This window comes from Mytilus galloprovincialis, chromosome 1 (genome assembly GCF_965363235.1).
Source record: "Mytilus galloprovincialis chromosome 1, xbMytGall1.hap1.1, whole genome shotgun sequence".
In the NCBI taxonomy this organism is placed as follows: Eukaryota; Metazoa; Mollusca; class Bivalvia; order Mytilida; family Mytilidae; genus Mytilus; species Mytilus galloprovincialis.
The window spans coordinates 32,122,366-32,145,352 of record NC_134838.1 but is presented as its reverse complement, the minus strand read 5'-3'; the positions used below and the strand labels follow the sequence as shown (position 1 = coordinate 32,145,352).

At 31.4% G+C, this 22,987-nt stretch overlaps 1 protein-coding gene across 1 annotated transcript; it reads left to right on the top strand.

Moving 5' to 3' along the window:
• The first annotated feature begins 168 nt into the window (after window positions 1-168).
• Window positions 169-17,851, top strand: LOC143071581 (pre-mRNA-splicing factor ISY1 homolog). Its single transcript, XM_076245983.1, has 11 exons — window positions 169-244; window positions 1,560-1,582; window positions 5,584-5,638; window positions 6,603-6,711; window positions 7,460-7,572; window positions 11,903-11,964; window positions 13,940-13,995; window positions 14,306-14,428; window positions 15,282-15,400; window positions 15,720-15,809; window positions 17,259-17,851. The coding sequence occupies exons 1-11, from the start codon at window positions 242-244 to the stop codon at window positions 17,364-17,366; spliced, it is 861 nt and encodes a 286-aa protein (XP_076102098.1). The 5' UTR covers window positions 169-241; the 3' UTR covers window positions 17,367-17,851.
• Window positions 17,852-22,987: the final 5,136 nt, after the last annotated feature.

Genomic DNA, 22,987 nt, shown 5'->3' with positions numbered 1-22,987 from the left:
GATTCCGACCATATAAACATTTTTACAGTACTAAATTTTCAAAACATGCACTTATTTATCCCTTAGTAAAGTATAAATATATTCTGATCCTTATTGATATATTCAACTGTTTGATATTGATATAGTAAAAATGAAAGTAAATAATGTTCGATACCGAAGAATCTTCTTTTAGGTCCACCATATTTATCAAAGCACTTCCGGAAATATTTTTCTGAACGTTTGAAATGTGAAACAGTGAAAAATGGTAATTTTAACTATTGATATGTACTTCAACGCTTTCGCAGCATAATTTCAACTCGAATGTTTCATATTTTTACCAAAAGTTATGTTTAACTTAGATAATGAAAGTGTTATGGCGTGAAATTGAAAAAGTCCCCCCTTTTTCCTTTTCTGTCTCTGAACTTAAATCTTCTAGTCACTTCGGAACCTAGTTAAATCGGCACCCGTTATAGTAAGTTTGGCTCTTCGTTAATTTGGCACCCAAAGTAGTTATTACGTCACCCGATGAAGTTATTTCGGCACCAAAAATAAACAGGTTACATGTAATTGTAGTCCGAGATTACTCTGACGTCCAACGGCTGTTTTGCCAGACAAGCTGGGGCCGTGGGACGTCAGAGCTCGTCCCACGGCCCCAGCTTGTCTGGCAAAACAGCCGTTTGACGTCAGAGTAATCTCGGACTAATGTAATTGATATAAGATCATATAATTTTAAGTTCATAAGATTTAAAGTGATTACTAATCAAAACAATATTACTAGCATCAGGGACATACTGGTACCAGCTAGAGTATACACCTTAATAATATTTGTCCGCCATTTATGTACATCAAAAAGGTTTCTGTTTAAACATCACAATAGATTATATCTGATGCCACTATGGAAAAGTGATTGTTGTATGACATCAAAAGTTCCAGTGATGCAGATCCTCAGGAAAACTGGTGCATATTTCCAAAAGTGAAAATGAGTATTGAGATAATTTTAATCAGAAAGACAACTGATTATTGTTTATTGTGTATTCTTACTCACCCTGCTCCTATACAAAGTGACACTGATTGTCCATCCCTCTCTGAGTACAACCCTATGTCACCCTAATCAGTGACAGTTGTCGACTCTAGTTTAGAACATGAAAGAAAATTGGAATCTTAAATAATAAATACCATAAACTTAAGCTTGCTTAAAATATTTTGAATACAATGATTCATTTCTTCCCAATTCATATGTTATACAAAATTTTTTTTCCAATTACCTAAGGTCCAGACCCCATTTGAAAAGGGTATGAAATTTTAGTGTACATACTGCTTAACCAAATTACATGTACTAAAATATGCTGAGTTTTTAACGATATATCAAATGAACCTTAACATTGTAAGTTTTGCAGAAAAAAACAAAAGTATTAAAAACAAAAACCGATAAACTGTACATGAACTATTCTGAAATGAAAATTTCTTGCTTAAAAATTATTTCTTTAAAACTATTTGCACTTTTAAAAACCAAAATTGTAACTAAACTTTATAATACTCTCTAAACATGCTTAATCTAATTCTTATCTTCTATTATAAAGGCAAGAAACAGTGAGAAGGCCATGTGAGTATCAAAATTTTTATTATGTCTCCAAGACTCCAACATTATTTGTTAGGATACAATTCATACATTTAATAGAAAAAAAGTACATGGGTATCCATCCAGGACACAAAATAAGTATGACTAACAGCAAAACAACTCACAAATAGCAAAGGAACAACACTTTTATTGCTGTTCTTAGTCTGAAAGTCAAAGTGAGGCCTTCAACACGGCATAAAAAAACACTCTCACCTTAGGCCAAATAAAAATATATGTGTGGTTCCAGTAACCAGACCGACCCTAGTTAAAAACCCCAACCCTAGAACTTTTTTTTTCATATCTTAAAAAATAAATTTTCAAGTGATCAAATTTTGAGGATTGTGAATTAAAGTAATTAAATTCATAGATTTCTGTCATCTGAATTTCCATCACAAGTATCTGACTGTTATGGCTAAAATGCAAGAATTCATAACAGAATGCAACAAAATTAACTGAAAACGTATCATGACTGTTTATTTTACAACCAAACACATGTAAAAATGGCGGACTTCTGGTTGGGGCGTGTATAATACAGGAAACAATTTCGGTAAACACACAATTTTTTTCTGGATTTTGACATTCAAAAAAAAAATTGCCAACCTACCGACCCTTTTTTTTAAAGTATGTAACTGGAACCACATATATATTTTTATTTGGCCTTACTGTATTTTTAAGACAGCCTCTAGCATCAGCTTGAGCAGCGTTCTTTGCAAAAATAATTTTGATAGACTTGGTAAAATTTAATGTCTGTCCAAAAAACTTGTTTTGTGTAAATTTTCTACATTTTAGTTTGTTTAATCTGAATCAATTAAAACTGTACCTGTGTTTATTTGTATCTATCAAAAATAATTTACACTATATCAATTTAAGAAATATACATTGCAAGAAATGGTTGAATAAAATTTTGGAGGATTGCAACACAATTTCATATAGCAGTCCTAAGTATGAAATTGTTCAAATTATTATGGCATATTGTTATTCTAAATTATTTCCCAAAAATGATCGCCCTGAAGATCATAAAAAACATTTTATTAAAATTAAGTATGTCAATAAAGGCTTTGATTTTGTAAATATTGCCGGTATATTTAACGACCATTCTGTTAAAGAACAAATTCCTGGATATTTTGACAATACTGAGCTACCTCTTATTTGTTATATTTACAAGAAATCTACCCGGAAATTTGTGTTTAATTATAGTCAATTGTGTAAAGATGTTAATATCAGTGAAAATACACCTACTTCATGTAATTGCAGTAATTCCAAATATATTTATGGACCCATTTCCCATGTTATAACAGGAGATCTTAACATCGTTCAAGACCGAGAGTTAAAATCATTCCTCAGTAAAGGACCTAAATATCGTCCCCCGTCAATTATTAATTGGAATGAGTGTCGTAATATCATCCACGACTCACTCCATACTTACTGTATGAAGTGGATAAAACGGGAAAAAGCTGACAAAAAATCTTTGGACTCTTTTTTTAATTCAGTAATGAAGATAGTTGATATACGTATTCAACATTTTAAAGAACATTTTACTATTAACAATAACCACAATAAACCTATTTCTCGTATCAAACATAAACTAAAAGAACTAGCCAAGGAATTTGTTTTTGTCCCGGCCGATAAAGCTGCTAATAATATTATTATTGTTTGACGTAAATTTTACATTGAGGTTCTGAAAAAGGAAATCACCAATTCACCAACATTCCAACTGACTCCATTTTCAGAAAACGAAATCTGTAACAAACATAAACTTTTAGCCACCGCTTTAAAAGCGGAGCCAATACAATGAAAGTCCCAACTATGTATTGGCTTCCGAAGCTACACAAAACCCCTTACAAATATAGATTTATTTCGTCTTCGAGCCATTGTTCAACTACTAAATTGTCTATTCTTCTTACCAGCACACTTGGTACAATTAAAAACCTGATAATAAATTGTTCAAATAAGGCCTTCGAAAATAGTGGAATAAATTACTTTTGGAGTGTCAAGAATTCGTTGGAAGTACTTGATAAATTGCATGCTTATATTGGTGATTTTGAATCTGTTCAAAGTTTAGATTTTTTTACCCTGTATACCACATTGCCTCACATTCTCATTAAGAAAAAATTCACACACCTAATTAAATGGGCATTCAAAAAATCAGAATGTGAATATATATGTTCAAACTCTTTTAGGTCATTTTTTAGTAGCAATAAACAAAAAAACTATGTTAATTGGACATGCTTTGATACTATATATGCCCTTGAATTTTTACTAGATAACATTTTTGTTCACTTTGGGGATTCCGTATATCGTCAGATTATCGGAATTCCAATGGGGACTAACTGTGCACCACTTATTGCGGACCTGTTTTTGTATTGTTATGAGTTACAATTTATGACAAAAATAAGCAAAGACCCATCGAAACAACATCTGATAAACAAATTTAATAATACTTTTAGATATTTGGATGATATTTTGGCTCTCAATAATGACGACTTCAGTATGTATATTAATGAAATTTATCCTGTTGAACTTACTTTAAATAAAGCTAATACATGTACTAACAATGACCACTGCCCTTTTCTCGATCTTGATATCTATATCACTAATGGAAAGCTGAATACTAAAATTTATGATAAAAGGGATGATTTTTCATTTCCTATCGTTAATTATCCGTTTTTAGATGGTGACGTTCCCTTGTCACCATCTTACGGTGTTTATATATCTCAACTTGTACGATTCGCTCGTGTATGTAACAATGTTTTAGATTTTAACGAGAGAAATTTATGTATTACTGAAAAATTATTACACCAGAATTTTTCGATATCACAAACTAGTCAAAACATTTACTAAATTTTATCATCGGTATAAAGACATCATTCGTAAATATAGCTCAACATGCAGACTTCTAATACGTTTAGGTATTTCACATCCAATTTTTTATGGAAATATTCTTTATAAAGCACAAAGGTGTCAGTATTCACCTCAGAAACTTACAAAACCTTTGAATAGACTTATTAAGAAGGGATATAATTACGATACTGTTGTCAAGTCATTAAAGATTGCATATTTTGGCATTAATAATGAGTCACTGATAAGGTCTTTGCATCGGAACTAAACACATTTATTCTAAAAACAGTTGTTGGCATGACACGGGTTATGTTCTTCTCATATATGTTATGATGGTATGATACTAAACCCCTAACGGGAAGGATTGTGCCTGATGTTTATATGATGAAATCATAATCTTTCAGTCAATTTAATTGAAGTCTGGAGCTGGCATGTCAGTTAACTGCTAGTAGTCTGTTGTTATTTATGTATTATTGTCATTTTTTTTTTTTTTTTGGTTACATCTTCTGACATCAGACTCTGACTTCTCTTGAACTGAATTTTAATGTGCGTATTGTTATGCGTTCACTTTTCTACATTTGTTAGAGGTATAGGGGGAGGGTTGAGATCTCACAAACATGTTTAACCCCGCCGCATTTTTGCGCCTGTCCCAAGTCAGGAGCCTCTGGCCTTTGTTAGTCTTGTATTATTTTAATTTTAGTTTCTTGTGTACAATTTGGAAATTAGTATGGCGTTCATTATCACTGGACTAGTATATATTTGTTTAGGGGCCAGCTGAAGGACGCCTCCGGGTGTGGGAATTTCTCGCTACATTGAAGACCTGTTGGTGACCCTCTGCTGTTGTTTTTTATTTGGTCGAGTTGTCTCTTTGACACATTCCCCATTTCCATTCTCAATTTTATTGAAGTGGGAATCAACATGAGAAACTAAAATGATTTTAGCTGGCATAAATTGCATTATGAGTTGGTAAAAAACATACAGATATTTCTATTCCTATGTACTTGTACATATGCAATTTTTTATGCATGTTAAACAGGAGGTTCAACTATTAAAGTCAAAAAATGTTGTATAACTTTGGAAGAAAAAAAAATGTTGACGCTGATTTTAACAAACTTTTTTCACTTCATGTTATTTTTTTATTGTTTCAGGACCACCTTGGCCAGGTGGCGGGCTGCTCATTTAGAAGGAGGCCTGAAAGAACAGGTATGATAAAGCTGTATATTCTGTTGGGTTTCTTTGATTACATAAATAATTTTAAGGCCTAAATCAAAATAATAGTGCATTCTACTTTATCTACATGTAACTACTTGTACTTTAAAAAAATTCAGGGTAACTATATACCCAAAATACTCAGAACTAGTCAATAAAACAGTTTGTTAAATAGATATTTTGACTAGTGAAGGATTATTTTAAAAGTTCAAAAAATTGTCTATTACTCTCATTCAGACTTTTATCATGTACTGAGTATATTGTGTATCAGTTGTACTGAGTATATTGTGTATCAGTATCAGTCAAGTGGTGTGTACATCTTGTATACATACTGATTTTACTAAACATTATTTCATTGAGAAATTAAAGGACTTGCACAATGAAAAAAACATAAATTATTAGATAGGAAATAACGAATGGAAGATAATTCATTCTTAATTGTAAATTCAAACATGTATTAATCATATGAATGTTTTTATGCCCGCGCTGTAGTGGAGGGTGCTTTAAGTTTTACCCTTGTCAGTCTGTTCGTCTATACATCCCATAGTTGGTCTCTGTTCTCTAACTTTAGTTTGCCTCAACCAAATGTTTTTTGAAACTTATGAATAATGCTTTTTACCACAAAATACAGATCAGATTTGAACTTTGGTGGCATCACTTTAACCATTTTAGAGTTATGCCCCTTTACAAATGGAAAAATTGCTTAATTTTTTGTTTCCTTTTTCTAACTTAAGTTTGCCTTGACCAAATTGTATGAAACTTATACACAATACACATTTTTACAAAACTCTGATCAAGTTCAAATTTTGGTAGTGTCACTTTTACTGTTCTTCATGTATGTCCCTTTATAACTTTATATGATATGCAAGTGGGGGCATCATCTGATTCCATGGACACATTCCACATTTATTTTTAATAGAATTAAAAGCATTAATTCTGTAACCATTTTTTTTTTCAGGAGAGACGTCCATATTTAGCCACAGAATGTGATGAACTTCATAAGTGTGAAAAATGGAGAAGACAAATCATTGGAGAGGTGTCCAGGAAGGTAGCACAGATACAAAATGGTTAGATATCTACAGTCTGTGCCAAAAACTTTTTCATATAGTCATCTGGAAACTAAATATCAAAGAATGTCCCATATTTTGTATATATGACTATATGAAATTTTGAAAATTTTCACTAGTCCGAATCAATATTTACCATTCTGCGGCATCAGACTTAGTAGTAGCAAATGGTGCGGACTTGTACCAACATAAATTTTTAAATAGATTACTTATTATATCAAATTTAAAAATTGTTTCCAGTTATAGTCTATACAAAATCTATTTTTATTGAAATTCAATGAGAACTGTCAGCTAGAACTACATTAATTCTATTAGAACCAAAGTGGCATCAATCTGACAAATTGTTTATGACAGAAGAATTAGCAAAAGACATGATAGATGGCTTTCCTTTCATATGCTGCAGTTATTAAAAAAAATATTAATGAACCAAGAATTGAGAATTGATAACCTTATAACTTTAAAATCCAAATTTACATGTTGAGCCAGGAGTTATTGCTTACTATTGAAATCCCTACTTTAAGTTTTCCATTTACAGGAAGTAGACCAACGGATGTAAAAACTCATCACACGGTATAGATCATTACTAGATAAATCAAGCAGAAATATGTACAATGACAATATCTTACTTAGTATTTTCTCATCTTAAAGATTGTCTGGTATTTTAGATATGGGATCATTGCATGATATAGATATTATAAAGTACTAGAATAGTTTGTGAAATAATTTCTTATTGATTTTGATTTTGCAGCTGGTTTGGGAGAATTCAAACTACGTGATTTAAATGATGAAATCAACAAATTATTACGAGAGAAAGGTCACTGGGAAGATAGAATCAAGGAACTGGGAGGTGCAGATTACAAGGTCAGTGTTGTTTTTATTTGTGGAAAATATATATTTTCTCATAGCTCTTTAAAAAGTCTTGAAAGCCAACTAAAGCATGCCTCCGGGTGTAGGATTTTGTTGCTGTATTGAAAACCCATTAGTTGCCTTTGACTGTTTTTGGGATACGATTGCTTTCAAGCAATCTGTAGACTTTTACCATTGATTGAGGGCCATACCCTCACGTCAACCGTTTTATTCTAAACATTAAGGAACATCTCAGATTCTTAAAATTGTTTTGCTTTAAATGGTAAAAACAAACAAAAAGATTGAATTTAAACAACTCTCATATAATGTTCTTCTCGTAATCTTCATGTTTGATATTTCCCTTGACTTTTATTCGTGTTTTTAACAACAAGGAAAATCAGAATTAAGCAGTATTTATATTTAGTGTTTTTTTTTTAATTTAGAAACACGTCAGAGGGAATTCCCCAGTTTTGATAACATGCAAGAGTTCTCTGAATTTCGATCCATAAATCTAGTTCTGTCATATAAGAACTGAAGTGGAGTTTTCTTATATGTCACTGTTATGAAACTGATATTTGATAGTGTACTTCCATAAAGAAATGGAGGTTGTTTAATTAACATTTAATATACGTCCTTGCTACAAATCACAAGTCGAGGATTTGTTAAGGTTATTATGCGCATGCGTATAGTTTTCTTGACATCAAGGGGTATCAGATTGAATGGTTGCTCTGAATTTCCCACTCCATTTATTAATTTGAAACTCACGAGATCCTTTCTATGTCTGTCTGCTATTGAGGGTTATTGTTGTTGCATTATAATTTTAAACCATATGCATCATTTAAATTAAAATAAATATAGTCCACAACGTTAAGGTTTAACTAGAACACTCCTTTAGCCGAAATGGAGTCTTATGGTGTTTATATATCTCAACTTGTACGATTCGCTCATGTATGTAACAACGTATTAGATTTTAGCGAGAGAAATTTATGTATTACTGAAAAATTATTACACCAGGGTTTTTGATATCACAAACTAGTCAAAATATTTACTAAATTTTATCATCAGTATAAGGAAATAATTCGTAAGTATACCTCAACATGCAGCCATCTTATATGTTCAAGCAACAAAAAGCACAAAAATGTCAGTATTCACCTCAAAAGCTTACAAAACCTTTAAACAGACTTATTAAGAAGGGATATAGTTACGATACTGTTGTCAGGTCATTAAAGATTGCATATTTTGGCTTTAATATTGATTCACTTATAGGGTCTTTGCATCGGAACTTAACACATTTATTTTAAAAAACAGTTGTTGGCATGACACAGGTTATGTTCTTCTCATATATATGATAGTATGACACTAAACCCCTAACAGGAGGGATTGTGCCTGATTTTTATATGATGAAGACATAATCTTTCTATTAGTTTAATTAAGGTCTGGAGCTGGCATGTCAGTTAACTGCTAGTAGTCTGTGGTTATTTATGTATTATTGTCATTTTATTAATTTTCTTTTGTTACATCTTCTGACATCATACTCGGACTTCTCTTGAACTGAATTTTAATGTGCGTATTGTTATGCGTCTAGTTTTCTACATTGGCTAGAGGTATAGGGGGAGGGTTGAGATCTCATAAACATGTTTTAACCCTGCCGCAATTTTGCGCTTGTGCCCAGTCAGGAGCCTCTGGCCTTTGTTAGTCTTGTATGATTTTAAGCTCACCTGGCCTAGAGGGCCAAGTGAGCTTTTCCCATCACTTTGCGTCCGTCGTCGTCCGTCGTCGTTAACTTTTACAAAAATCTTCTCCTCTGAAACTACTTTGCCAAATTAAACCAAACTTGGCCACAATCATCATTGGGGTATTTAGTTTAAAAAATGTGTCCGGTGACCCGGCCAACCAACCAAGATGGCCACCATGGCTAAAAATAGAACATAGGGGTAAAATGCAGTTTTTGGCTTATAACTCAAAAACCAAAGCATTTAGAGCAAATCTGAGGGTAAAATTGTTTATCAGGTCAAGATCTATCTGCCCTGAAATTTTCAGATGAATCGGACAACCCGTTGTTGGGTTGCTGCCCCTAAAATGGTAATTTTAAGGAAATTTACTGTTTTTGGTTATTATCTTGAATATTATTATAGATAGAGTTTAACTGTTAACAGCAATAATGTTCAGCAAAGTAAGATTTACAAATAAGTCAACATGACCGAAATGGTCAATTGACCCCTTTAGGAGTTATTGCCCTTTATAGTCAATTTTTAACCATTTTTCGTAAATCTTAGTAATCTTTTACACAAATCTTCTCCTCTGAAACAACTGGGCCAAATTAAACCAAACTTGGCCACAATCATTATTGGGGTATGTAGTTTAAAAAATGTGTGGCGTGACCCGGCCAACCAACCAAGATGGCCGCCACAGCTAAAAATAGAACATAGGGGTAAAATTCAGTTTTCGTCTTATAACTCAAAAACCAAAGCATTTAGAGCAAATCTGACAGAAGTAAAATTTATTATCAGGTCAAGATCTATCTGCCCATAAATTTTCAGATGAATCGGACAATCTGTTGTTGGGTTGCTGCCCCTGAATTGGTAATTTTAAGGAAATTTTGCTGTTTTTGGTTATTATCTTGAATATTATTATAGATAGAGATAAACTGTAAAAAGCAATAAATGTCGGCAAAGTAAGATCTACAAATAAGTCAACATGACCGAAATGGTCAGTTGACCCCTTTAGGAGTTATTGCCCTTTATAGTCAATTTTTAACCATTTTTCGTAAATCTTAGTTATCTTTTACAAAAATCTTCTCCTCTGAAACTACTGGGCCAAGTTCATTTTAGATAGAGATAATTGTAAGCAGCAAGAATGTTCAGTAAAGTAAGATGTACAAACACATCACCATCACCAAAACACAATTTTGTCATGAATCCATCTGCGTCCTTTGTTTAATTTTCACATAAATCAAGGTGAGCGACACATGCTCTTTAGAGCCTCTAGTTAATTTTAGTTTCTTTTGTATAATTTCGGGGTTTAATATGATGTCTATTATCACTGTACTAGTACGTGTATACATATTTTTTAAGGGTCCAGCTGAAGGACACCAACGGCCAGGGGTTTCTCGCTACATTGAAGACCCATTGGTGGCCTTGGCTGTTGTCTGCTCTATGGTCGGGTTGTTGTCGCTTTGACACATTCCCCATTTCCTTTCTCAATTTAATCTTCCATATTATCGCTTCAAGTTGTCTCCCTTATACTTTCCTCAATTCTGAATCACAATACGACGATACGTTGAGAAAAATTAACTCGTTCTGTTTGAAGACATTGTATTATATTAAAAGCGATCCCAATTTAAACAGAGGATTGTGTACAGATTGGAGTCATGACCACTGATCCAAAGGAAACTAAATATTTAAAGAGTTAGAAATGGCGTTCCTCCTAAATTTCACGAAGGAAAATAGGTGATAAGGTACAAAGTGAAATACCTTCTCTCACTCTCAGCAGGAACATATATGTTCGATATACTGTTCCCATCTCTCAGTGACTGCTGTGGAAAGTAAACTTGGAATTGATAGTACAAAAATAAAACACAAAAAGTACATTGTTCATACACTTGTATCGAGGATTGGCTATTTTTAAAGTTGAATAATTATTCAGATTGCATAGATTACATTTTACTGAGCATTTTACACTTGCAGTTGAATTATTTTTGAAAATAATACTTATACATGTATCAATGAAAACAATGGCAATCGTATCCCTCAGAGCAATCATGCTCTTTGATTTACTCTTTGGTCGGGTTGTTGTCTCTTTGACACATTCCCAGTTTCATTTCTCAATTTTATTGAACATTTCATTTATGACCGATGCTATATTTATGACAATAAGTTAGATTGAAAAGGAAATATAAGTTGGATGTACATGAGACAACATTCTCCATTGGACATGACCATACTGTAAGGGTTACAATATTTTGTGAGATGGGTCTTGGGTTTTTTTTTTCTTCTAGATTGACATAAAAAAAAATATTTTCCCTCACAATCATGTAATCTCTGAACAAAAATCAATATCAGGGACATAAAGTTACTCATAAATAAAGCTAGGTACATGTGAAAAATGTTTATTATACACTGAACTGTCACAATTTGGTTTTGTTTGAAGGGAACATCTCATGTTATCTAGTTTTAATTTGTTGTGGAAAGCTAATAACTCAATTAACAACAAAATCTATAAGCATGTAAATTGAATAGGTATCAATAAAAGAAATGATTTTGTCATTTAAGTTTTACTGTTGTAAGCATCAAAGTTTTATATGACTTAAACTTATAATTCTCATTTCTTATATATTTTGAAACAGAATGTTGGACCAAAAATCTTAGATACAGATGGTAAAGAAGTACCTGGAAATAAAGGATACAAGTAAGTTGGTAGATACTTATTCATTTAAGTATATATGGGGTATACACTATAATAGACTGCAACTTACTAACACAAAAATATGTTTCACAATACAGTCGACTCTCGTTATGTCGAAGTCAGCCGGACCAGAGAAATATTTCGAGATACACGTAGTTCGACTCAAACGAACACCGGAAGTTCAACAATCTAAGGGACACAACTCTTGCTTAGCTTGGTAAAGCTAAAATAAATCCGGGTGAATATGGCAAGGGGATCGATATTCTAGTATCAGATCGATGTATTTGTATGTCACAGTCTTTTATTATTATAATGACATTATTTTTACTTATTCAATTGTTTCAATTAAAAAAAAAATCCTATGGCTTTTCCAAGAGTGTAAATTCCAATCGATAGTTTCGTTATTCAGGTCGGTTATAGCTGACAAAATTGTTTATTCTCGGATACAAAAGATTTAGAAAATTTTGATTTCTATTCATTTTGTTTTTTCTCACTCTTTCTTTTCAAAAGAAAATATAACAAGATCAAAGACGCCGTTTGAGTAGTTTTTAGGTGATCATCAACGGAAGCCATAATCCTCACTTTATACACACCCAAGCTCATTAGTGTAAATCACTAATTAATTGTTTTGTAAACATTTTAAATACTTTTTCCTGAACATTAACAATGTATCACTAATTATTTATCAAAATTCTATAAAAGATAATCTTAGGTAAACACTCATGGAAATAGCATTTCATAAATCAATACAGTGATCAATGACTGGAAATTTAATTACACGTGTATTGTCAGATTAACTCTTCAATCCATTTAAATCCCGGAGGTCATGTTTTGACATATGTACATGTGTATTAGTTCGAGATAAAAAACGAATTTTGAATGCTTTTGTTAAGCTTGGGACCGTAGATTTAGTTCGATTCAACCGAAATTTCGACTCATCCAATTTCGACTCCTCAGGAGTTGAATTACAAACTTTTGTATGGAATAAAGTTTGGGACCACGTGAAAACTTCGACTCATCCGAAATTTCGAGTCAACCGAGTTCGAGACAACGAGAGTTAACTGTAGATGTTTTTAGAATGAAAGTTAGTGATTTAATGGCATCCCTAGAATTACAAGAGTAGCAAATTAACAGTCAGTTGTACCACTTTTGATTGCAATGAGAATGGTCTCATGTTGCACTGTTATACCACTGTCCAGGTAAGGGGGAGGGTTGGGATCCCACTAACATGTTTAACCCTGCCACATTATGTATGTATGTGCCTATCCCAAGTCAGGAGCCTGTAATTCAGTGATTGTTTATTGTTTATGTGTTATATATTCGTTTTTTGTTCATTTTTTTACATAAATAAGGCCGTTAGTTTTCTCGTTAGAATTGTTTTACATTGTCATTTCGAAGCCTTTTATAGCTGACTATGCGGTATGGGCTTTGCTCATTGTTGAAGGTCGTACGGTGACCTATAGTTGTTAACTTCTGTGTCATTTTGGTCTCTTGTGGACAGCTGTCTCATTGGCAGTCATACCACATCATCTTTTTATAGTCAATACTTTAAACCAGTGTTTTATATCTGAACAAGATGAAAACACTACAGGTGCAAACTGGGGACAATTTGAAAATCAAAAAGTTGGTACAGAATAACTAAAGTAAAACTATACTATAGAATCACCTGATTCATTTATATGCCATTTGAGAGGGATTTTACTAGTAACACCTCCATCCTGATATAATATATGTTCAAGTGACATTACCAAGATGTTAGTAGAGACAATGTGTTTTTGGTTCCAATCATACCAAAGTTGCTGAGGTAATCAAATATCTAGTGTATGAAATATGATTTTCTCAGATTGCTGCTTAGATTTAATCAGTTCTAAGTATACAATGGGTACAGTATGCCTTTCTTTACAATAAGTGAGATACAAATGTAGAATTCATTGATGTCATTAGCTGTGCAAACAAATAACTTCTTTTTACATTGTAGATATTTTGGTGCAGCAAAAGATTTACCAGGAGTTCGAGACTTGTTTGAACAAGAGCGTAAGAAATTTTGATAACTTAGTTGATTTTAAAAGATCACTTATAAATTCAGCATGCATGTTTAAAACAATTTGACAACTGTGATAAAGAATTATTCTTGTTTTCTGCACTTGTGGAATACCATTGTATCTTGAGAATATATCATCATTTTTTGTTAATTTGATATCTACTGATTAATATTTATTTAAAGTTTACCATGAGTTATTCAAGAGTGTAATACTAAGGTTAGTTATATATAAAGAACAGTGAAAATGCCAAACTTCTCATGTTGTATTACATAACAAAAAATTTCTGTTCTTTGAATCTGTAGCTCCTAAAATGGCAAGAAAGACAAGAGCAGAAATGATGAAGAATATTGATGCTGATTACTATGGTTACAGAGATGAAGACGATGGAATTATTATTCCACAGGAAATAGAATTGGAGAAAAAAGGTTAGATAAGATTCACAATGATAGAATATACCATCTACCAAACTAAATAGATGGTAGTCATACTATATTGAAAATTATTGTACTGAATATATAGTACTGTTAAAGTACTTTAATTTATGGGTATCAATTTTCATAGATTAAGCAAAAGTTACATGTTCTTGGGTTCTTGAATTCATGGATTTTAGTTTTCTGGAAATATAAATAGTCATCATTCTATTTTTTTTTCACCTGACTTACTTTCATCTTTCAAAACTAGTTTTTCCTGAGAATAAAATGTTAAATATCATACAACTTGTTTAAAACTAAAATCCTATCTAAAGTTGTACACACTACACTGGTGCTACGCCACTGCATAAGATACTTCATATTATGGTTGTATTTGTTTGTTTCTCTATTTTATAAGCTACAAACGATCGTTTCATGTCTTACTATGAAATGAAATTTGTGGATAAAGCCTTCCATCTCAGGAAATGATCTCCTGCAGGATGAACAAAACTAATAGATGAGTTTTAAAAGGAGTTGCTTTTACTTCACTGATAAATACAAAAAATAGCATGATGTTAGACATACAAAAGATTATTTTTAAATTATTGCTTTACAAAATACATTCATACATTATGTTAAAGTGTATTAAGGAAAACACTTCAGTTGGAGGAAATATAAAAGAATATTGTTTAGATAATTATTAAAGATATCACAAAAAAATGTTGACATGCATATATTTTGTACTCTGTTCTATAGTTGTGTCTCATTGGTAATTATCAGTGTTTATTATTGTCATCTTTCTTTAAGTTGCTGGAAACATTTATTATACTGGATAACTTCATATCAAAGGTTTGGGTTTCTGTTTCAGTCATTGTTGAAAAGGTATCAGAATGGAAGGAGAAACAAGCAGCCATTGCTAAAGGGGAGGTAACTCCTGAAGAAGATGTAGAAATGGAAGAGGAGTCTTTATATAAACCAGATACAGAGGTACATAGATCAATAGACAACATGAGATATTAATACATAAAATTTCAGGAAAGCTCCTAAAAAATAATCCTATTAAAATTTTCTGAATTTATAGTACATGTATGACTAAATTGTGACATATAATCATCATTTGTTGTTAAATTCATACTTTGCATAAGATCTTTGAGAATTTGTTGATTTTTCATAAAAAGTCGTTTAGAAACAGAGTAGACTTTATATTAAATGTTTGTAAAAAAGCTCTTCAAACAAGTTTTATGTAATCCATGGTTTAATAAATGATTGGACATTTGAATAACATCTTTTGATTTTGATCATTTAGATTATTGATGAAGAAGAAATGAAATCAGAAGAAAAAGCAGACAAAGAAGAACACTTTATAGCACACGTTCCTGTGCCATCACAAAAACAGGTAAATATGGCAGACATTTTCATTTGGATGTTTTGGCAAATTACTTTATGGCACTTTTTTTAGTTTGCTGTCAATGAGGCAGTCTTTACCAATTGTTTCAGGAATGTCTGAAATGAATTTTAAAATTTCTAAAACTTGAAACATTGAAGATTTGTTATTCTGTTATCTATTTACCTTTCATTAGTATCAGCCTGTTAGCATTTTAATACTTGAAAACTGAATAATATGTGTGCTCCAAATTTTGATATTTTAAGAGCTTAATTTTGAACATACAATAATTTTTAAAAATCTTGCATAACAAACAAGGATAGTTTAATGTAACACTTACTGATTTACATGGACAGTACCGGTACTTCACAATGTTAAACTGACATCTTTCCTGACATCTTAGAAGCAGATGACGGTGAACATTGAACCTAAATATCACTTTGAAAATGACAAAAATCTCTCCAAAAAAGCTCAACCATTAATGCCTTCCATCACATATTTCATTTTGTATAAGGATATATAATAATCGTCATTAAAATATATGATGCTTAGAAAAATCACATGTTCAGAAGATTTAATTTTGAAGGGGATTTAGAACATTTTTTACATTGATAACATATAGATTCTACCACTGCATCGAGTGTAATACGATATTTATTCACTCGAGACAGTTTAATTTTCAAATTTAAAATGCAAGGCTCGCCAAGGGTTTTAAATATTTAAAATTTAACTGTCGAGAGTGGATAAATATCGTATTACATGAGATTTGGTGGTAGAATCTGTTTCTCTAATGATTTTCAAACAATATGCAGGCAATCGTATTCCTTCTTTTTGAATGATCTGCAAAAAGATGTGTACTTTCTATGCGACGTCATCAGGCATGGTCACCTTTTTTCATGCCGTCACAATAGGAAATTCAGAGGAAAGCAAGAAAATTCGATGTCATAATCAGATTTTAACCAATGAAGGACTGAGGTCAAAGGAATCACATGTTGATTAAATTTTTTATACAATGGGTGCAGAAAGGGATAATTGACGAAGAATTAGAGAAAATGAATTACATAGATTTTTCCCAGTGAAATAAAAACCGATAATTTCACATGTGAAATAAAAGTGGTTATTTGTGGTCATGCAACAGTAGAAGTTGCAAAGATGTTAATAACGTCGGATCAAAAAATTGTGAATGCATAGAAAAGGATATAGTTCCTTATATTTTCTACTTTAATTGCATAAAAAAAAAGCCATTTGCCAATATAATAAAAAGAATAACTCATCAAAGAATTTAATTATCAAAAATATTCAACTGGTGACTGAACAACACTGATAATTAAATCATGTGCTACATACATTCCTGAATAAATGTGTTGTTTTGTCTCTCGTTAAATTTTTCTTCTTTATTAAGTTAGTCTATAATTTAAACTAAGTTAATATTGAATTAACATAACCTTTTATTAATTTCAGATTGAAGAAGCTTTAGTTACGAGAAAGAAAATGGAACTTTTACAAAAATATGCTAGTGACAATTTACAGGACGAGGAACAAGAATCAAAACAGTTGTTAGGGGTGTGACAAGTGTCATGGTTACGATACATCAGAAAGTTGTTAGGGGTGTGACAAGTGTCATAGTTACAATACATCAGAAATATAGGTCGAAATATTAAAAATGACAAACCCAGTTCTTGTCATACTGAATGCAATTCTTGTACAGCTTTGTAAATGTAGATTTGAATATTTTTTACCAGTCTGCAAATATCTTCAGTTTCACACATTCAGGTACAGATGTGACTGGTGATGATTTTGCTCAAAGTGCTATGTGGGAAGAATTTTGTAGATTGTATCTATGAATTTTGTTAAACTCTGCCATAAATGATCAGAGAATTATACCTATCATTATCATTCACCATTTTGTGACACATTGCAATCACTGAATCATTCTGTAAATATCTTATTAAATCATGGGGAAATACATCACCTGATGTTACCATTGTGAATAAATATCATGCAAGAAGTAATATTTTGTAAATTAAATGATATACAATAAATAGAAAATGATTCGTTTTGTTCAAAAGGCCTTTATACTGAATAGATATGAATATATATTTCTTAAAATTTTATGATTTAAGGATGTACACCTCTGAGGAGCCAAATATTTCTAGAATTAAACTTTTTTCTTAACCTGATTTTTGGGTTCATGTGAATGTAAAACAATAATTGGTGAAGAAAAAATCATATGGTGGTGTACTTCTTTTTTTTCTACAACCTTTGAAAGTACCCAGTTTTGATAATTTTTCCATTTTTCATCAGTTTTTGCTCATTTTTGGGCTATTGGAAGTACACCACTAATTCATGGTCCCATTGCTTTCTATGTTAAATTCCTCCGTTTCAAGTAGGCACACCTCTTTTGTTTTAAGTTCAAATAAAGTGGCAATCATTGCATTTCAAAGCAACACTTTATGGTGTCTTGTACTGAAAAAATCAACATACCTTTAATTGCATATAAGAAAGAACTGGTTCCCGAAACTTTGGATGTACCAAAACAGGTACTTCAGATCTGACAAACAGACAAAATGTACCCTCTTTTTAAAATTTGGTGCATTTTTTTTAATATTCAAAATCAAAAGTCCAAAAGTGTTTTACAATGATCACCAGTCCTTCAGCTTTCATTTGATACCAACAATACCTAAATATTCTACATATTTTGAAAGTTACACTCATGCGTAGGAACTATTTTGTGTTAAATATGTACTACTTTCTGGTATGTGCTTTCTGGCCGGGCCTGAATTAGTGGTGTTACACCTATAACAGAACCAAACTTGCTATATTGACTTGAGCATTACTTTATTTCATTCTATGATCTATTTCAAGCAATAAAAAACATATAAAGCTTTAGCTCAAATACTATTTTACTAATTTTAAGCTCAAATTGGACTGGTAGTAACATATGGGTTATTCAAAGAAAACTGCATATGGGTATTACCAATGGCCAATATACTTTTTTTATTCTCAATATCATTGTTTTATTTATTAATTTCTATTAGGAAAGCTATGTGCTTACCAATAGTCATATTTTAATCAGAGGTTCTTCATCAAATAAAAATATATTAGTCCAAACTTAAGACATGAATGAGAAAATTGTCCCCCCTTTTTTCTTTAAATTGGAAAAGGGCTTTTTTTTTGTATAAACCATAATTCTGTGGTAAAACATAGATTATTAAGAGCAATTTATATATCTCTCAGCTAGATAACTTGCTAAACTGGTTCAAAATTGCATGTACAGTGAGCTTTTAGAATTCTTATATTAGTGTATACCATTTGCATAGATTGTAAAAGGCTACCATATAAAACACAAAAAACTTGAAAAATCATAAGATTATTTTGACCAAGAGCTATTTTATACCATATACAAGTCATAAAATACATGTTTTATTGATTTCAATCACAAAAAATGCAAAAATAAGAACTTGGAGTCAAGTCTTAACTGCATGCATGTTGTATGACCATAAAAGGCTAAAATACTTGTGTATGCCAATTCAAGAGCTTAAATTTCCCATAAACAGGATGTTTCACCAAAAAAAGATGATTAAACATGATTACTAACATCAAATTTGACTTATTTTCATTGGAATAGGTACAACTTCTAAAAATTGGATTTCTGATGATTCTCTGTAATAGGAAGTACACCACTAATTCATGGTCCCATTGCTTTCTATGTTAAATTCCTCCGTTTCAAGTAGGCACACCTCTTTTGTTTTAAGTTCAAATAAAGTGGCAATCATTGCATTTCAAAGCAACACTTTATGGTGTCTTGTACTGAAAAAATCAACATACCTTTAATTGCATATAAGAAAGAACTGGTTCCCGAAACTTTGGATGTACCAAAACAGGTACTTCAGATCTGACAAACAGACAAAATGTACCCTCTTTTTAAAATTTGGTGCATTTTTTTTAATATTCAAAATCAAAAGTCCAAAAGTGTTTTACAATGATCACCAGTCCTTCAGCTTTCATTTGATACCAACAATACCTAAATATTCTACATATTTTGAAAGTTACACTCATGCGTAGGAACTATTTTGTGTTAAATATGTACTACTTTCTGGTATGTGCTTTCTGGCCGGGCCTGAATTAGTGGTGTTACACCTATTATCATGAAAAAAATCACAGTTTCACAATTAAACTTTTTCCATACTTTCAATAAAGATGAAGTTGACCACTTTTTCCATACTTTCAATAAAGATGAAGTTGACCAATCTGAATAAATTTGACTTAAAAAAAACTATAGGTAGGTGTTAATATAAGAAAGTTTTACCATATTTTGATGCTTTTTCGTGCCATAATTACCATGCTGTCAATTTCAAAAATTTGTGATTATTCTCTGTTTTTAGAACAAAATGCATATTATTTCAAGCTTTTCATTAAAAATGATTGAAAAAATACATATCTAAGAAATGTGAAAAAACTGACATGTTATGTACCTGTTTCTGGTAAAATCATTTTTTGTACCCTCACCTATTTTCTCAAAATTTTGGCTAAAAAGAATGTCTTGATTGGTAATAAGATTTGAAAAATATAATACTCAGAAATTAATTATTGTAAATACACAATTTTTTCACAGAGTTTGACTATGATATTAATTAAATTCATTTCTATTTTCCACTTGCATCACATGTTTTGGAAATAATTCCAGAACAAGATTTCAACAAGACTGAAACGTAAGAAGAATACATCCTTAATAAGAATGTTTATTTGAAACTTTATTTCAGATGAATGAAAGTTTTATTGACCTATTAAGAGAAACTTAAATATTAAGATTACTGCAAGCCAGAAGCTATCTTCACCAAAAATGTTTATAACAAATAAATACTAAAATGATAAATGATAATGATAAATCTTGATTCAAATAGGAGGAAAATGTACAAAAATGACAATCTATCTTGCTGCATTGGACAAAACCAATTTAAAAATATGTTTATTTGCACAAAACACATTTTGATATGGTTGATTTGTGCTGGTGCTGTTGTCTCTAGGTATCTAATTATAGTCATGATACAAAGCTAAATTTATACCTCAGTCAAAAATAACTTCATTTGAAAGTGGCATCCTGAATCCCAATCTGCACTCTTTGCAGAACTGACCATTTGATTTACTGATTATTTGTTCTCTTCCTGAATAAACATGTAAAATTTGCCACTAGGCATTAAGCAAACAATCAGTCTTTTAAAATATTCAGGAAAGATTCATCATCTTTAATTTGCTATAAATGATATCAGTACATGCAGATGTGTGGTTTACAACAATAATAACATCTAGAAACCAGCAAATGTTTGACATGCAGTACATTTGTAAAAGAAGAAGTATTACATAGTGAAAGTGCTGCAGAACTTACAATTCTTTTAATTACATTTGCCTTGGTTTTTGGTTACCTGGCTATAGTGCTTACATTGCTTTGATTTAAGTTATATGCAAAATCCAGTAGAGCTGTAGTTTCTACTTGTCACATGTCCATTGTCTTTGACCTCTTTTTTTATGGTTCAGTGACTACTTGAACAAAGTTTAAGATTTTTGTCGAACCTGCAACTTTTGGCACAAAAGATAGACGTAGCGATCCTACAGTCTGTCAGTAGCAGCGACTTTCACAAATATTCACTCTGTTGGTAAAGTTTTTTAAATTTCAATAACTTCTTAAACTATCCTGGATTGGTACCAAACTTAAACAGAAGCTTGTTTATGATCAAAAGCTAGTATCTTGAAGGAAATTTTGTAAAAATTTATTTCCTGTTTTTCAGTATATTACTTATAAATGGACTTAATTTTTCTTCCAGTTAACATTACATACAGTCTGCAGTCTAAGTTTTTTAAAACATATATAAGATTCATAAACAATTCAGGAATTTTACCAAAATTGGAAAGAAGCTTCTTACAATTAAAAGAAAGTATCTAGAGAAACAAATTTGAATAATTTTTTCTCCATTTTTGTTGAGCATGCAACTAACAGCAAAAGTAGACACCCTAACTGATTTTTTGTAATGAAAATTTCTGTCTTCTTATATGAGTAACAATTTAAATATATTTAATTTGCTAAACTTGCATGGTCTTCATGCCTCAGACAGTTTTCATCTGACCTCGACCTCATTTCATAGATCAGTGAACAAGGTTAAGTTTTTCTGGTAAAGTCCATATATCAGATACTATAAGCAATAGGTCTACTATATTTGGTGTATGGAATAATTGTAAGGTGTACATGTCCAACTGACATGACCTTATTTTTATGATTCAGAGGTCAAAGTTAAATATTTGTCTTTTTGTCTTTTATCTAATACTATATGCAAAAGGTCAACTATATTTGGTGCATGGAAATATTTTAAGATGTACATGCTGGTTTCACAGGTTTTATTTGACCTGGACTTCATTTTCATGGTTCATTCCTCTGTTAAGTTTTTGTGTTTTTCTTATACTATAAGCAATATGTTAACTATGTTTGGTGTATGGAAGGATTGTAAGGTGTATGTCTGTCTGCCAGGTATCATCTGACCTGGCCTCATTTTCCTGGTTCGTTGGTCAATGTTAAGTTTGGCTTTTAGATACTTTAAGCAAAAGTTCAACTATATTTAATACATAGATTTAGTGTAAGGTGTACAAGTCTGTCCTGCATGGTTCATCTGACCTTAACCTCATTTTCATGGTCTATTGGTCGATGTTTAGTTTTTCCTGGTTAAGTCTGTTTCTTAGAAACTATTAGCAATATGTCAACTATATTTGGTGTATTGAATGAATGTAAGGTGTACATGGATTTCCCATTTGGTTTATCTGACCTTGACCTCATTTTCTTGGATCATATTAAGTTTATGTAAAACATGTACTTGTATTTAAAAAAGCTTTATATTTAGGACTATCAACATAAAATCAATGGTCAGTAAAGAAGGCAAGACATTTCAGCGTGTGCACTCTTATACCTGTAGAGAGGCTTTGGTGGGTGAGTGCTTTAAGGTCAAGGAACAATAAATGGGCTATGTCACAGAATTTGCGAAAATTTTGCATACAAATTGACGATTTTAAGACAAATTTAGAAGGTTTTTTATGTCCTTTCTATACAAATATTTATCCATTATATATATTAATGCAAGAAATCAATCTGTAATATTTCAGATGTTAAAAGAGATAAATTCATATTTTTTTTGATTTTCAGTGGT